Source organism: Dermacentor andersoni, chromosome 3 (assembly GCF_023375885.2).
Source record: "Dermacentor andersoni chromosome 3, qqDerAnde1_hic_scaffold, whole genome shotgun sequence".
Classification (NCBI taxonomy): Eukaryota; Metazoa; Arthropoda; class Arachnida; order Ixodida; family Ixodidae; genus Dermacentor; species Dermacentor andersoni.
Genome location: NC_092816.1, coordinates 216,505,682 through 216,524,172, shown reverse-complemented (window position 1 = coordinate 216,524,172; position 18,491 = coordinate 216,505,682). Strand labels below are relative to the sequence as shown.

Sequence of the window (18,491 nt, the reverse complement as noted above, 5' to 3'; positions counted from 1 at the left end):
AAGCGTTGACAATTAAAGCATCAAGAGATGTGAGGGGGACGTGTATTAGCAGATGAAAATTACGAGCGCGCCTTACTGGAGTTTCCAGTAAGGTGCGTTGCCAGTAGCTCTAGAAGTTTTCTAGAGCCAAACTGTACTGCAGTTGACAGCGGCGTGTTCTTAGCGCGCGCAGCAACGAAGGCATTTATTGGTAATCACGAAATCATGTTGTGGTTTCACTCCTCGACAAAAGTATGTAACCTCCATTAGGAACATTATCTTCTTTGAAAGAAATGAAACCGTGTCTCGTTTTATATAAAAAGTCGTTTTTCTTCCTCATACTTTGTCGACTTCTCAGATAGCCGCACTTCTGTCGCTGCTCATATAGCCGCTCTTGTTGACGATGTTGACAATTGGTTCTGTGCCGCTTTTCGTCTCAAGCTTCGTTACCCATTTTGGTCGACCTTGTTGGCTGCTTTCAAATGCACCTAGTGAGGCGCAAAATTTGTTTTGTTGGCCTTTCATTAGAGCTGTATTTTGAAATAGACCGCAATTCGAGCCAATGAGTTTTTCTAAGCGCCTAGTAAGGGAAAAAAAATTCGCAATCGCCAGTCAGCCCTTGGAGTATTCGCAAGAGTATGTTTGTCTAGATGTTACAGAAGACCCTGATCATAGTAAACAAGTTTGCAATAAAAATGTATTTCGGTGCGTACGACAGGCATTGCCAAATTTTTACTAGGAACTTACCACTGTCATTGAAAAGAAAACTCTGCTGAGCACGACGTCGTTCGGTCGAATACCGGCCACGGCGGCCGCATTTTGATGGGAGCTAAATGCGGAAACACCCGTGTACTTAGGTTTAGGTGCACGTTAAAGAATCCCAGGCGGTCGAAATTTCAGGAGTCCTCCACTACGCGTGCCTCATAATCAGAAAGAGGTTTTGCCACGGAAAACCCCATAATTTAATTTTTTTTTGAAACGAGAAGTGTACAATCGTTTTATTCTACGGGTGCCAAATGCAGAAAAAAATGTCAGGTTAACAAAGACGCTGGAGAACTAGTTAACGACGGCGCAATCAGCGATGGAACGAAAAATGTTAGGTTCTATGTTGAGAGATGTGCAAACAGACGTGCACAGGCCAGCTTGTTGATTTATGAATAAACTGAATTTGTTATTGTGAAGAAGACGCGTCCCGCGGCACAGCCGCATCGCCAACGCGCGGCTCAGCTCGGCTCGCGCTGTTGATTGCTGGCGTCTTTTTGGGCAGTGCTTCGTGATGTCTTGCAGTTCTCGGTCGCTGTACCTTTGCATAAGGAGCCACAAATAAACCTCTTCTCAATTGGTGGAAGTGCTGGAACTCAAGCTCCATCGCTTGAAACCTTGCAGCTGCGATCAAGAACGCTACCGCCCGCCATGACCGACAGCTCATCCCAAACGGCGCCGATGCCACAGTCCATCATCTCCACCGGGGTTCCATGACAACGGGACCCCAAGATCTTCAGCGTTGCAGACGACGAAGATGTAGAAGTCTGGTTTGCGTCATATGAACGGGTGAGCGCGCACAAGTGGGATGATCCAGCCGAGTTAACCCACGTCACCTTTTATCTGGCCGGTGTTGCCCAGCTCTGGTTTCACAACCACGAAAGTGACGTACCCACATGGTCAATCTTCAAGACAACCTTTACGGAAGTGTTCGGCCGACCCGCTGTTCGCAAGCTGCGCGCCGAACAGTGCTTGCGCGCTCGAGCACAGCAGACCGTAGAAACCTTCCCGAGCTATATATATATACAGTGAAGACGTCGTGGACCTTTGTAAACGAGTCAACGCCGCCGTGCCCGATGCTGAGCGAATTCACCATATACTGAAAGGCATCGATGACGGCGCATTCCAGATGCTCCTAGCTAGTAATCCACGCAGTGTTCTGGAAGTCGTCAGCCTATGCGAAAGTTATGAGTTAAGGAAGCAACGCGCTTCGACTCGGCATGCTCCGGGAAGCGACGACTCGTTGGCGAGCCTTGACAGCATCCTCATTCTTTCAGCGGGTCAAGGACTTCGCGCGTGTGGAATTGGCCCGCGAACTTTCTTTAGTCCCCTTTACTCAGGAGACCACCTCCCTACTTCCAAACACGCTCCGCACCCTCATTTCCGTCGCTCAAGTTGTTCCTTCCGCACACCATCAGCCGCCTGCAGCCGCGAATCTCAACTCAGCACTGGCAGTGCAGCCTGTCACCACGCCTCTGCCAATGCGCAGCCAGTTCTGTCTGTGGCCGCGCCTCTTACGTACGCGCAGGCTGTACGCAGGCCTCCGCCGGAGTCTTTCTTGACCCAGTCCCAACCGGTGCCACCGGAAGTCCATGCTGCATCGTGGACCGCACCGCGAGCGGGACCCTTGGAGGACGCCTTGGAGGACGCCTGACAATCGTGCCATCTGTTATTCTTGCTGGGCTCTTGGACACGTCGCCCGATATTGCCACCGTCGCCCTGAAGCGTTCGCCGACGCCTATAGACCCTTCCAGTGCGGCAGCCATCAGCATCAGCCTGGTTATGCCCACTGCAGGGCAAAGGCCTCTCCCATACTTCTCCAACTACCCCGGTCATGTACTAATTGTGACCATGTTGTCCCTGCAAACTTCTTAATCTCATCCGCCCACCTAACTTTCTGCCGCCCTCTGCTACGCTTACCTTCCCTTGGAATCCATTCCGTAACTCTTAATGACCATCGGTTATCTTCCCTCCTCATTACGTGTCCTGCCCATGCCCATTTCTTTTTCTTGATTTCAACTAAGATATCATTAACTCGCGTTTGTTCCCTCACCCAATTTGCTCTTTTCATATGCCTTAACGTTACACCTATCATTCTTCTTTCCATAGCTCATTGCGTCGTCCTCAATTTAAGTAGAACTCTTTTCGTAATCCTCCAGGTTTCTGCCCCGTACATGAGTACTGGAAAGACACAGCTGTTATAAACTTTTCTCTTGAGGGATAATGGCAACCTGCTGTTCATGATCTGAGAATACCTGCCAAACGCACCCCAGCCCATTGTTATCCTTCTGATTATTTCAGTCTCATGATCCGAATCCGCAGTCACTACCTGTCCTATGTAGATGTATTCCCTTACCACTTCCAGTGCCTCACTACCTATTGTAAACTGCTGTTCCCTTCCGAGACTGTTAAATATTACTTTAGTTTTCTGCAGATTAATTTTTAGACCCACCCCTCGGCTTTGCCTCTCCAGGTCAGTGAGCATGCATTGCCATTTGTCCCCTGAGTTACTAGGCAAGGCAATATCATCAGCGAATCGCAAGTTACTAAGGTATTCTCCATTAACTCTTGTCCCCAATTCTTCCCAATCCAGGTCTCTGAATACCTCCTGTAAACACGCTGTGAATAGCATCGGAGAGATCGTGTTTCTTCTTCACTGCTTTTAGCCTTCCTCCGCTCCTGAGAGCATGTTCAATTCTATCCATATTATACTTCCTTTCTTTATTGGGATTTTGTTGCTTTCTTTATGGAGGACTACGGTGGCTGTGGAGCCGCTACAGATATCTTTCAGTATTTTTACATACGGCTCGTCTACACCCTGATTCCGCAATGCCTCCATGACTGCTGAGGTTTCGACAAAATCAAACGCTTTCTCGTAATCAATGAAAGCTATATATAAAGGTTGGTTATATTCCGCACATTTTTCTATCACCTGATTGATAGTGTGAATATGGCCTATTGTTGAGTAGCCTTTGCGGAATCCTGCCTTGCCCTTTGGTTGACGGAAGTCGAAGGTGTTCCTGATTCTATCTGCAATTACCTTAGTAAATAGGTTGTAGGCAACAGACAGTAAGCTGATCGGTCTATAATTTTTCAAGTCTTTGGCGTCCCCTTTCTTATGGATTAGGATTATATTAGCGTTTTTCCAAGATTCCGGTACGCTCGAAGTCCTGAGGCGTTGCGTATACAGGGTGGCCAGTTTCTCTAGAACAATCTGCCCACCATCCTTCAACAAATCTGCTGTTACCTGATCCTCCCCAGCTGCCTTCCCCCTTTGCATAGCTCCCAAGGCTTCCTTTACTTCGTCCGGTGTTACCTGTGGGATTTCGAATTCCTCTACACTATTCTCTCTTCCATTATCGTCGTGGGTGCCACTGGCACTGTGTATATCTCTATAGAACTCCTCAGCCACTTGAACTATCTCATCCATATTAGTAATGATATTGCCGGCTTTGTCTCTTAACGCATACATCTGATTCTTGCCAATTCCTAGTTTCTTCTTCACTGCTTTTAGCGTTCCTCCGCTCCTGAGAGCATGTTCAATTCTATCCATATTATACTTCCTTATGTCAGCTGTCTTACGCTTGTTGATTAACTTGGAAAGTTCTGCCAGTTCTATCCTAGCTGTAGGGTTAGAGGCTTTCATAAATTGGCGTTTGTTGATCAGATCTGTCGTCTCCTGCGATAGCTTACTGGTATCCTGTCTAACGGAGTTACCACCGACTTCTATTACACACTCCTTAATGATGCCCACAAGATTGTCGTTCATTGCTTGAACACTAAGGTCCTCTTCCTGAGTCAAAGCCGAATACCTGTTCTGCAGCTTGATTTGGAATTCCTCTATTTTCCCTCTTACCGCTAACTCATTGATCGACTTCTTATGTACCAGCTGCTTCCGTTCCCTCCTCAGGTCTAGGCTAATTCGAGTTCTTACCATCCTATGGTCACTGCAGTGCACCTTGCTGAGCACGTCCACATCTTGTATGATGCCAGGGTTAGCACAGAGTATGAAGTCTATTTCATTTCTAGTCTCGCCGTTTGGGCTCCTCCACGTCCACTTTCGGCTATCCCGCTTGCGGAAGAAGGTATTCATTATCCGCATATTATTCTGTTCCACAAACTCTACTAATAACTCTCCCCTGCTATTCCTAGTGCCTATGCCATAATCTCCCACTGCCTTGTCTCCAGCCTGCTTCTTGCCTACCTTGGCATTGAAGTCGCCCATCAGTATACTGTATTTTGTTTTGACTTTACCCATCGCCGCTTCCACGTCTTCATAGAAGCTTTCGACTTCCTGGTCATCATTACTGGATGTAGGGGCGTAGACCTGTATAACCTTCATTTTGTACCTCTTATTAAGTTTCACAACAAGACATGCCACCCTCTCGTTAATGGTATAGAATTCCTGTATGTTACCAGCTATGCTCTTATTAATCAGGAATCCGACTCCTAGTTCTCGTCTCTCCGCTAAGCCCCGGTAGAACAGGACGTGCCCGCTTTTTAGCACTGTATATGCTTTTGTTGGCCTCCTAACTTCACTGAGCCCTATTATATCCCATTTACTGCCCTCTAATGCCTCCAATAGCACTGCTAGACTCGCCTCACTAGATAACGTTCTAGCGTTAAACGTTGCCAGGTTCATATTCCAATGGCGGCCTGTCCAACGGCAGCCAGCCCTTTCGCCAATACGCCGCTCTTTCCCCCCAACCGCATGGTCGTGCTGACCTCCCAGAATTTCGGTTGCGTCCCAAGCCATCCCCTCGCCGACGCTCGGTCTCCCCAATGCGTCGGCGACCCGCACCACCTGACCAGGAAAACTGAACGTCGCAGTTCAAGAGGCAAGAACTGCGCCCCATTCGAACTGTCTAAGCCTTCGCGCCTGTCCTGGTAACGTAGTCGAAATTTGTGTAGAAGTTGTTCCTGCATTCGCTCTTGTGGATACCGGCGCAGCCGTTTCTGTGATAGCCGCCAAACTGTGCCGTTCACTGCGCAAGGTGACCACGCCGCTTTCTGGACTGTCGCTTCGTACGGAAAGCGCGCAGCACCTCACTCCGCACGCAGCCTGTACGGTACGTGCGCTTATTCACGGCATTGTTTATATCGTCGAGTGTATTGTTCTTGCCGCTTGCTGTCATGACATCATCTTCGAATGGGACTTCTTATCGCGTCATGAAGCCGTGATCGACTGCCCACGCGCCGAAGTTGAATTTCCCCCTCTGTGCGGCACACCATTGCACGAAGATCGTGATCGCCCTTCTAAACTTACCGTGCGCGATGACACACATATTCCGCCTGGCTCCTTCGCCCTCGTACCCGTCTCTTGCGATGCCATCACTGATGCGATGGTCCTCTTCACACCGTCCGGCGTCTTCATGTGCCGTAAATCTCTCCCACTACCATTCGTAACGTTTGACATCGCCGGCAGCTGCAGCCATATATACTTCTCAATCCCCTCTGTGCGTCTATTACGCTGCTCCTTGGTGAACGCCTTGGCTTCGTGGAACTCCTCGTCTCTTCGTCTTGGAGCCTTGTAGTGCATATGTAAAAAAAAAAAAAACTTGGTCATTCATTTGTCTGCGTTTACATTATCTAAATGAGTAGCTAGCGCTTTGTTACATGTGTGTCCTTTCTGTGTAAGCATTAATTTGTTTACCTAGAAACGTCAAGCAGAGCACACCAGATTATCCTAGAAGAAATACGATATTATGTTTCTGTCACATCTGTTCATATATTACCAATCTTGTCTTTGAGATCTGCGGTAACGTCGTGATGGCAATGGCGGAAGATGTGCAAAACTGCGGGTTCCTTATCACGGGTGTAGTCCTTTGCTACGAAATTATTTACAGCTCAGAAGCATTAATGTTTTATCTGCAAGTGAAAACGGTCCCCGAGTTGAATGCACAAAATATGTTCTAAGCGGTAAAAATGCATTGGCCGTAATCCAGCATCGGCTGGTGCTCTAACATTTCATAACTATTATTTCTATAGGATTCCACAACAGTATTTCTCACTGTCTTCCTTCCAGCTATATCTCAGTCGAAAAGAAAGTATGGTCAAGAGTGCGAGGTGTTTCCTAGACAGAAGATAGCACCACCTCTTTATGTCGGGATTTGATGTATAAGACAAGGCCCACTGTATCAAAACACTTCTCCCAGATTGCATGACCGTTCGCATATTACCCGAACTCTCGCTGCAATCGAATTGAAGAGCTGCTGCTAATAACGATGAATAATCTCATTGAGCAATTCTTAAATGTTGCGCCCGCAGGACAAGCTGGACTTTGTGCGCCTTTTGATGAATGCGGAGTGCCAAAACGAAGAAGGGTCCCCGCAGAAGGACACCGGAAAACGTGGTAAGTACGCGCGGCTCCCAACCGCCAGAGGAGGAGGGCATGCTCAACTTGTAATTCACGTCAAGAGGAAAAATAAGAGACAATATCAACATGCACGTTGGCCGGTGAAACTCGCAAGCGGTAATTGTTTATGCCATGTTGTACAACATATTGAAATGGCAAGAATTTCTCCGTTGAATCAAAGCAGTTTCAAACGCGAATACTTGCTACCGATAAGTAGCTCATGCATATGATGCGGCTAAAAGCTGTGCAAGATCATTTTCCTAGGCTGTGTTCGCATTCCTACAATAGAGAGCGTTTCGCTAGGCCAGTTGGCTCATACTTGCAGGTTAAGGAAACCTTAACACAAGAGAAGAAAATGTGTTCGGCTGCTAAGCATGAGGTCGCGGGGTCAAATCCCGGCCGCAGCGGCCGCATTTTGATGGCGGCAAAATGCGAAAACACCCGTGTGCTTAGATTTAGGTGCACGTCAAAGGAACACAAAGTGGTCCAAATTATTTCGGAGCCCCACACTACGGCGTGCCTCACAATAAGATCGTGGTTTTGGCGCGTAAAACCACATAATTTAAAAGGAAAAAGTACCCACAAGGAATTCAAGAGGCACACTGCAAAATAAATGTAACATAAGGAACATGCTTACAACCTGGTTGGTCTGCAACGGAATTGTACGTAACAGTGCACATCTGCATAATTACTTCTGTTCAAATAAGATTCTTAGTAATTTAGCAATTTAATTATTACCTTATATACACGCCAACGCTTGCTGCCATTCAGCTACAGTTTTCAATAACTTATTACATCTAATGAATTACACTTTTGAAATAACAAGCTATGACAGGCGCTAAAGCTTCGTAAAATTATAAACTGTTACGTTATATGGTCTTGCATTGGTGACAAGGAACATTAGGGCATACGAAAAGACAACTGACACGGGAATAAAAATAAAGAGAAACGCTTCACTCTTAACAATTTGTTAAGCGGAAGGTTTTCACATATACATCAGCTTGACATGTACGCGCACAATAACAGTGCCCAAATATCGCATGTAGCACACGTTTGGGTCAAAGGCGGTTAATGCGATCGACGGCTCACTTATCCAACGATCTTTGTTCATTTTGATAAAAAAGCTTCCAACGCAAGTCTAGAAGAAGCGTTATCGCTTCTGTGCAAAATGGTAGTCCGTGAAAAAAGAGCCTCACAACAACACGCACTAACATGCGCAACTATGTGTGTGCCCTTTTATTGCTTACCTTTTGCGCACGCTCCCTTTGGCAGTCGTTCACACAACGCTCGGTTCGGCCATTATACACCGCAAGAACGGTGTGGCGTAAAGAACACCTCTCGAGCCCTTGAGGATGACTTTCTCATGCCGTATGTGGCGATCTCGCCTGCTTTTACAGCAAGTTCGAGGGCACAGCTTATAGGTAATGATGTTAAATGACAGTCAAACGCAATGATGGAAGTACACTTTCACTGCTTGACGCGGAGGATGAAATGAGATGTATATATTTATTGGCAAAGATATGCGGTACAACAAGATTGTAATCACGCGTCTTGCACCTTAGCCAATTGGGCTAGTAATGCATATATTGCACAAAATATTATAAAACAGGCGAAAGCGATAGGCTAGCGAAAGGAACACACATCACAAAAACGTTTCGGAAAAAAAAAATTGGCAGTGGCTTAGCTCGGCTATGCCAGGATATACGTAGCGAAAGCTAAGGCATAGCATGGTTAGCCTTGGTTAATCTCGATTGCAAGTCGAGGTTAGTCTGGTCGTCTAGCTATGTTGCGGTGTTTAGCCAGTCGTTCGACGCGCTGTTCGGCTCTTTTCTGGGAGATTTGTTTCCTCTTCATCTCGTTCCGATGTCGATTCCAGGCCTCCTCCTGCTTATCAGAATTGTCGCCGTCCATACTGCCGCCTCAACTGTGGTTGCGGCGCATGCGACCTCTCGTTTTCAATCATTCGACATGCTATCAGGCATGCGACGCAGCTGGCGAAGCGAGCTGAGGCGAGCGCAACGACGAGGAACGTGGTGTGACGTCATACCAAACGGCGGCAGCATCCGTCATCCAATCTGCTCATTTATCGCTACTGGTAACACACAGCTGTTATACACTTTTCTTCTGAGGGATAATGGCAACCTGCTGTTCGTGCTCTGAGAATGCCTGCCAAACGCACCACAGCCCATTCTTATTCTTCTGATTATTTCAGTCTCACGATCCGGATCCGCGGTCACTACCTGCCCTCAGTAGATGTATTCCCTTACCACTTTCAGTGCCTCGCTACCTATCATAAAGTGTTGTTCTCATCCGAGACTGTTAAACATTACTTTGGTTTTCTGCAGATTAATTTTTAGACTTACCCTTCTGTTGTGCCTCTCCAGGTAAGTGAGCATGCATTGGAATTGGTCGCCTGAGTTACCAAGCAAGGCAATATCATCAGCGAATCGCATGTTGCTAAGGCATTCTCCATTAAATCTTATCCCGAACTCTTCCCATGCAGGTCTCTGAATACCTCCTGTAAACACGCTCTGAATAGCATTGGAGAGATCGTATCTCCCCGCATGACGTCTTTTTTTATTGGGATTTTGTTGCTTTCTTTATGGAGGACTACGGTGGCTGTGGAGCCGCTATAGATATCTTTCAGTATTTTTACACACGACTCGTCTACACTGATCCCGTAACGCCTTCAAGACTGTTGCGGTTTCGACTGAATCAAACGCTTTCCCGTAATCAATGAAAGTTATATGTAAGGGTTGGTTATATTCCGCACATTTCCCGATCACCTGATTGATAGTGTGAAGATGGTCTATTGCTGAGCAGCCGTTACTGAATCCTGCCTGGTCCTTTGGTTGACAGAAGTCTCAGGTGTTGCTGATTCTATTTTCGATTTTCGGACTTCGTAGGCAACAGAGAGTAAGCTGATGGGTATATAATTTTTGAAGTCTTTGGCGTCCCCTTTCTTATGGATTAGGATTATGTAGTGTTCTTCCAAGATTCCGGTAAGCTTGAGGTCATGTGGCGTTGCGTATACAGGGTGGCCAGTTTTTATAGAACAATCTGCCCACCGTCCTTCAACAAATCTGCTGTTACCTGATCCTCCCCAGCTGCCTTTCCCCTTTGCATAGCTCCCAAGGCTTGCTTTACTTCTTCCGGCGTTACTTGTGGGATTTCAAATTCCTCTAGAGTATTCTCCGTTCGCTTATCGTCGTGGGTGACACTGGTACTGTATAAACCTTTATAGAACTCCCCAGCCACTTCAAGTATCTCTTCCATATTTCTAATGACATTGCCGGCTTTGTCTCTTAACGCATACATCTGATTCTTGCCTATTCCTTGTTCCTTCTTCACTGCTTTTAGCCTTCCTCCGTTCCTGAGAGCATGCTCAATTCTATCCATATTATACTTCCTTATGTCAGCTGTCTTACGCTTGTTGATTAACTTGAAAAGTTTTGGCAGTTCTATTCTAGTTGTAGGGTTAGAGGCTTTCATACATTGGCGTTTCTTGATCAGATCTTTAGGCTCCTGCGATGGCTTACTGGTATCCTGGCTAACGGAGTTACCACCTACTTCTATTGCACACTCCTTAATGATGCCCATAAGATTGTCGTTCATTGCTTCAACACTAAGGTGCTCTTCCTGAGTTAAAGCCGAATACCTGTTCTGAAGCTTGATCCGGAATTCCTCTATTTTCCCTTTTACAGCTAATTCATTGATCGGCTTCTTATGTACCAGTTTCGTTCGTTCCCTCCTCAAGTCTAGGCTAATTCGAATTCTTACTATCCTATGGTCACTGCAGCGCACCTTGCCGAGCACGTCCACATCTTGTATATTAGCGCAGAGTATAAAGTCTATTTCAATTCTAGTCTCACCATTCAGGCTCCTCCACGTCCACTTTCGGCCATCTCGCTTGCGGTAGAAGGTATGCATTATGGGCGTATTATTCTGTTCTGCAAGCTCTACTAATAACTCTCCCCAGCTATTCCTAGAGCCTATGCCATATGGCCGCACTGACTTGTCTCCAGCCTGCTTCTTGCCTACCCTGTCATTGAAGTCGCTCATCAGTATAGTGTGTTTTGTTTTGACTTTACCCATCGCCGATTCCACGTATTCATAGAAGATTTCGACTTCCTGGTCATCATGACTGGATGTAGGGGCGTAGACCTGTACGTCCTTCAATTTGTACCTCTTATTCAGTTTCACAAAAAGACCTGCCACCCTCTCGTTAATGCTATAGAATTCCTGTATGTTACCAGCTATTTCCTTATTATTCAGGAATCCGACTCCTAGTTCTCGTCTCTCCGCAAAGCCATGGTAGCACAGGACGTGCCTGCTTTTATCACTGTACATGGTTCCTTTGTCCTCCTAACGTCACTGAGCCCTATTATATCCCATTTACTGCCCTCTAATTCCTCCAATAACACTGCTACACTTGCCTTGCTAGATAACGTTCTAACGTTAAACCTTGCCAGGTTCAGATTCCAATGGCGGCCTGTTGGGACCAAGGTATTCTTAACACCCTCTGCTACGCCACAGTTCTGACCGCCGCCGTGGTCAGTTTCTTCGCAGCCACTGGAGACTGAGGGTCGGGACTTGATTATTGTATTACTATAGGAGGTTATGGTCAAGTACTTCACCAGGGTGGCCAATCCTGCTCTGGTGAGGGAGTGCGTTACCGTTTCTGTTCACCGGGATCTGGCCGCACTCCAGGCCTGTTTATGCAATTTTGTCAACACGCGGATTTTTTGTAATCCGGTGGAAAATTGCGCGGAACGGGGATGTGAACCACGGTTCTCTTGCACGCCAGGCGGACACTCTACCTCTACGCCACCGCTGCACTCGCTCTACGCCCCCGCTGCACACAAGATATAATACATATTCCCAAACATATATATTATTTAATGAATCAGCGGATAGGTTATATATTGTGTACACGGACGCATAATGTTATTACCACAACGAATATGGTGGTATTATGTGATTTGTTAAAGTAGCTGTAAAATTCCTGGCGTGGTTAATCCTGACTTTTGAGCCAGCAAAGGACGTCACTCGACAGCCGTACATTTTATTGGTTTTTGACTAATTAAAATTTTTGCAATTCGCCTGCCTTTTGCTACGTTACAGCCATTGTAGGTAGGATGACGAAAACGGAATGTTAGTGCATGCTAGAGGAGTGTGTAGAGGACGTGGAGCATTTCTAGGTGAAATGTCTTAAATCTTAGCGCTCTCTTCTGCAGAGTGCTTAGTTCGCCATAATGAAACGAAAAGTGTGACCCGAGGATTCTTTGTCATAAGTCATATGGGACTGGAAAGCGCTAAAAATAATTAGTCGCAGTACTTCCTTGCTTTAATATTCTCGGGCCTTAACTAGTGCCAAAAAACTTACGGTCAACTTTTTATACATGCAGTCAATGTGGCATACCGAATGAAAATCTTAGTACTGATAAGCCTTAGTACATCGACCCGTGTCACGAGGTGGTGACGTTGAATAAAACAGTAGCAATACTGTGAACGACAAAACTAACTTTTATTGGGCGAACCTGTGCCCACGAAACAGGTTACACTTATAGCACAACGATAGCGGCGAACACGGTCGGCGATCGTCGAAAATCTGATCAGCGGGTCGAGCGCGTCGGCTTTTATACAGCAGTCGTCGAACGTTCTACACTAATCGCTTCGACCCGCGTGTCTCCCACAACGTTCTACACCATACGCGTCACGCGATGAAATCAGATAACATAAGGTTCGGCGACAACAGACAGCGGATAGAAGCATCGATAACTTTCCAGGAACTTCGGATACATGCAGGCGCGTTCCGCGCTGTGCGATTACATTTGTTAGGCGGCGAAACGTGTCCCCCGATAAAGACAAGTACACGTGTCAATACGCCCCTCTTAAAAAGCATCGACCCGATGCTGTAAACAAACGAAAGTAATAAAAAGCACTCGTAGCAAAGAAAATAACATCGAGAAAGTTCGTCAGCATCCGAAAAAGGGTTTAAGACGCACCACGTGGACCACTTCAGGTCGTGCGCGGCGCCTCTGTGAATGCGAAATGCCGTCTGGCACGACCTCATAGTCCAGTGGGCCAATAAGTCGAATGACCTTGTAGGGTCCGAAATAGCGTCGAAGTAGTTTCTCACTGAGTCCTCGTCGGCGTATCGCGGTCCAAACCCAAACACGGTCACCGGGCTGGTACTCGACGAAGTGTCGTCGGAGGTTGTAGTGTCGGCTGTCGGTACGCTGCTGGTTCTTGATCCGTAGGCGGGCGAGCTGTCGGCCTTCTTCGGCGCGCTGGAGATAGCTAGCGACGTCAACATTCTCTTCGCCAGTGACGTGTGGCAGCATGGCGTCGAGCGTCGTCGTCGGGTTCCTGCCAGAAACCAACTTGAACGACGGGATGTGTGTTGTTTCTTGCACCACCGTGTTGTAAGCAAAGGTTACGCACGGCAGGACCGCGTTCCACGTCTTGTGCTCGACGTCTACGTACATTGCTAGCATGTCGGCGATGGTCTTGTTTAGGCGCTCCGTGAGACTATTCGTCTGCGGGTGGCAGGCAGTTGTCTCCCTGTGGCTTGTCTGTCTGTATTGCAGAATGGCTTGGGTGAGCTCTGCTGTAAAAGCCGTTCCTCTGTCGGTGATGAGGACTTCTGGAGCACCATGTCGCAGCAGGATGTTCTCGACGAAAAATTTCGCCACATTGGCTGCGCTGCCTTTCGGTAGAGCTTTAGTTTCAGCGAAGCGGGTGAGGTAGTCCGTCGCCACGACGATCCACTTATTTCCGGAACCTGATGTCGGAAATGTTCCCAACAAGTCCATCCCGATCTGCTGAAAAGGTCGGTGAGGAGGCTTGATTTGCTGTAGTAATCCCGCTGGCCTTGTCGGTGGTGTCTTGCGTCGCTGACAGTCTCGGCATGTCTTGACGTAACGGGCGACATCGGCGGTTAGGCGCGGCCAGTAGTACCTTTCCTGAATCCTCGATAGCGCCCGGGAGAAACCGAGGTGCCCAGCGGTCGTATCGTCATGTAGGGCGTGCAGTACTTCTGGACGCCGCGCCGACGGAAAAACAAGAAGGTAGTTGGCGCGGACTGTTGAGAAGTTCTTCACGCGTAGGTTGTTGTGAAGCGTGAACGAAGACAGTCCGCGCTTAAATGCCTAGGGACAACGTTGGTGCGCCCTTCCAAATATTCAACGAGACCTTTTAGCTGCGGGTCTGCTCGTTGCTGTTCAGCGAAGTCTTCCGCGCTTATTATTCCAAGGAAGGCGTCGTCATCCTCGTCATCTTGCGGCGGCGGGTCAATGGGGGCGCGTGATAGGCAATCGGCATCTGAGTGTTTTCGTCCGGACTTGTAGGTTACAGTGATGTCGTATTTTTTTAGTCAGGCTCCACCGCGCCAGCCGTCCTGAAGGGTCCTTTAAGTTAGCTAGCCAACACAACGCGTGGTGGTCGCTGACGACTTTGAATGGCCTGCCATATATGTAAGGGCGCAATTTTGCTGTTGCCCAAATGATGGCGACGCGTTTCTTTTCAGTCATAGAGTAATTGCCTTCCGCTTTTGACAGCGACTGGCTTGCTTAAGATATGACCCGTTCATGGCTGTCTTTCTTCTGGACTAGGACGGCACCGAGACCTAGGCTACTGGCGTCAGTGTGGATTTCGGTATCGGCGTCTTCGTGGAAATCTGCAAATACCGGCGGCGACTGCATGCGTCGTTTTAGTTCTTGAAATGCGTCGGCCTGCGGCGTTTGCCACTTGAACTCGACATCAGATTTGGTTAGATGCGTTAGCGGCTCAGCGATGCGTGAAAAGTCCTTGACAAAGCGCCTGTAGTAGGCAGACATGCCAAGGAATCTACGCACTGCATTGTTGTCGGTCAGCTGTGGGAACTTTGCGATGGCAGCTGTTTTCTGCGGGTCGGGGCATACTCCGGATTTGCTGATGATGTGGCCTAGGAACAGAAGCTCATCGTTAGCGAAGCGGCACTTTTCCGGCTTCAGAGTGAGCCCTGATGATTTGATGGCCTCTAATACTGTCGCAAGCCGCCTAAGGTGGTCGTCGAAAATTTCGGCGAAGACAACGACGTCATCCAAGTAAACAAGACACGTCTGCCACTTCAATCCTGCTAACGCCGTGTCCATGACGCGCTGAAACGTTGCAGGCGCCGAGCACAATCCGAATGGCAGGACCTTGAACTCGTAGAGGCCGTCTGGCGTGATGAAGGCGGTCTTTTCGCGATCTCTCTCGTCGAGTTCTATTTGCCAGTAGCCAGACCTGACGTCCATCGACGAGAAGCATTTAGCGTTGCAGAGCCGACCCAATGCGTCGTCTATCCGCGGAAGGTGGTATACGTCCTTATTCCTGATCTTGTTCAGTCGACGATAATCGACGCAGAAACGTAGGGTTCCGTCCTTTTTCTTCATCAGGACAACAGGAGATCCCCACGGGCTTTTCGACGGATGGATGATGTCGTGGCGCAGCATTTCGTCGACTTGTTGCTTAATAGCTTCACGTTCTCGCGTCGAAACTCGGTAAGGGCTCTGGCGGAGTGGTCCAGCGCACTCTTCGGTTATGATGCGATGCTTCGCAACTGGTGTTTGTCGAATCCTAGATGACGTCGAATAGCAGTCTTTGTATCGTCGGAGAAGACTTCTGAGCTGTTGCTGCTTGCTCATGTTGAGACTTGGATTTACGTCGAAGTTTTGTTCGGGGACTATGGTCGGCGGGGTAGATGCGGCAGAATCAGAGGACAAATGCATTGCTCCTTTCCAGAATTTCATCGATGTACGCGATTGTCGTGCCCTTGCTGATGTGCTTGAACTCTTGGCTAAAGTTGGTTTCCATCACTTCCGCTTTCCCTCCATGGAGTCGAGGGATGCCTCTTGCGACGCAAATTTCACGGTCGAGTAGTAGATGCTGGTCGCCCTAGATGACGCCCTCTACGGCAGCGGGTGTTCCGGTGCCGACGGAAATAAGAATGCTGGAGCGCGGCGGGATGCTCACTTGATCTTCAATTGGTGCCTGAGGAAGCCAATCTGCAGGAGGCAGATAGCAAGTTACTGCAAATGTGGGAAGCCCTCGCCAGTCTGCAACGCAGATACAAACACAACAAGCTCAACCGAACGCTCAGGAAACGTATTAGTACTCTCACCCTTCAAATCGAAGACTATGCACAACAACTTACTCGTCACAATTTGCACAGCACATGCGACAGCATGGAGCGGCAACCAAACCTGCCCAAAACGTGGAATATCCTCCGTTGCCTCCTCGATCCGGCTAACAGCAAGAACACACAACAGCACAACTTGCAAAAAATTATTCACACCCATCCGGGCACGGACGCACAAGTTCTTCAAGAATTGATAGACCGATACATAGGACCTCAACCTAGTACACCCGCTCCAGCATACACAGGCACCGATAACGACCACCTGGACGCGCCCATAGAAGCAGCAGAAGTACGTGAAGCCATCCTCGCACTCCGCCCTAACTCAGCCCCGGGACTTGATGGCATTACTAATAAAATGCTTCGCAACCTAGATGAGGATTCTATACTAGCCCTCACAGCTTATTTTAACGCATACTGGGAAACTGGAAACCTCCCCTCACAATGGAAAGAAGCCAAAATTATTATGATTCCCAAACCCGGGAAACGCCTCCTACTCGAAAACCTCCGCCCTATCTCCCTGACTTCATGTGTCGGAAAGGTCCTCGAGCACGTCATCCTCACACGCTTACACAGACATATGAACGACAACGACCTCTTCCCCAATACCATGGTTGGCTTCCGCCCGAAACTTTCTGCTCAAGATATCATGATTCAGCTCAAGCACCAAATTATCGATGGCGACAAAAGCTCCAGGCTGGACACCAGAGCCATCTTGGGGCTAGACCTAACCAAGGCCTTCGATAACGTCATGCATGAGGCCATACTGAACCAACTGGCACAACTCCAGGTTGGACATCGAACATATAACTACGTGAAGAATTTTCTTACAGGTCGCACGGCCACCATTACCATCGGAGGGTTGCAGTCGCCAATTATTCACTTCGGCAGCAAAGGCACGCCGCAAGGATCGGTTCTATCCCCTTTTCTGTTTAACGTGGCCTTGCTCGGACTACCGCGTGCATTAGCTAGCATCCCCAACCTCAAGCATAGCCTCTACGCAGACGATATCACCCTGTGGTTCACCGTGGGCAGCGACGGGGACATCCAAGACACGCTGCAGCAAGCCATCAACGAGGTCGTTGCATACGTATAACCGCGCGGCCTGGCGTGTTCCCCACAGAAATGGGAGCTCCTTCTGTACAAGCCTAATTGGGGAGGTCGACGTCCAGACCCTCACCCACCCGAGATAGAACTCCACGTGCACCAGCAACGCATACCTACAGTACCTAGCATTCGTATCCTTTGCTTACGCATCCAACAAAACGGCAGAAACACGGAGATACTCAAGCAATTAGATAAACATGTACACCAAACCACTCGCCTCATTGCACGCATCGGAAATCAACATGACGGCATGAAGGAAAGCAACCTTATACGCCTGGTAATCGCGTACGCCCTGAGCAGGATCACCTATGTCGCCCCGTACCTTAGCCTCAATGCAACTGACAAACTCAAACTCAATACCATGATCAAGAGGGCCTATAAACAAGCCCTGCATCTTCCCATCACCACCTCTAACGAGAAACTGGACGCCCTAGGCATTCATAACACCATAGACGAGCTTATTGAAGCGCACCGTGTTAGCCAATACGAACGACTTGCCAATTCCACCAGGGGCAGGCAGATTCTAGGCACCCTAGGCATAACCTACACCACCCAATTCGGACCAAAAGTACCCATCCCTCCAAACATTCGTGATCAGCTAGTTACCCCGCCCATACCTCGCAATATGCACCCTGAACACAATCTGGAGCGACGTGTAGAAAGAGCTAAACAACTACAAAAGCGCTACGACGAAGCCGCTGACGTAACCTACGTGGACGCAGCAGAGTACCCCAACCAAAACGCCATGGCGGTCGTCGCAGTCGCGGGTTCGCAGTACCACCTCTCCGCGGCCGCATCAATATTCGCCACGCAACCCGAAGTAGGAGAAGAAACGGCCATCACTTTGGCCTACGCGGCTACCAATGCACACTGCATCATCAGCGATTCAAAAACGGCCATTCGTAACTACGCAAGAGGTACTGATAGCACCCCAAGCGCAGAAGATTCTCTCTGGCACTCCTCCCCCAAGGCAACGCCGCGTGCAGATCATCTGGGCCCCTGGTCACTCGGGTCTGGCTGGAAACGAAGCCGCCCACGATGCCGCCCGAGCTCTCGCACACCGGGCGCATCATCCTTCTCCTGCGTCTTCCGATCCCGACCAGCCCTCTGTTCTGCATCGCGGTC

General features: G+C 48.5%; 1 protein-coding gene across 1 annotated transcript in view; it reads left to right on the top strand.

Moving 5' to 3' along the window:
• The window catches only part of LOC126536368 (cytochrome P450 3A9-like), a 357,446-nt gene that overhangs the window by 166,185 nt on the left and 172,770 nt on the right, over positions 1-18,491 (top strand). The window contains exon 9 of the mRNA XM_050183303.3: positions 7,009-7,093. Coding sequence (XP_050039260.2) covers positions 7,009-7,093 — 85 coding nt within the window. The remainder of the gene's footprint in view (positions 1-7,008; positions 7,094-18,491) is intronic.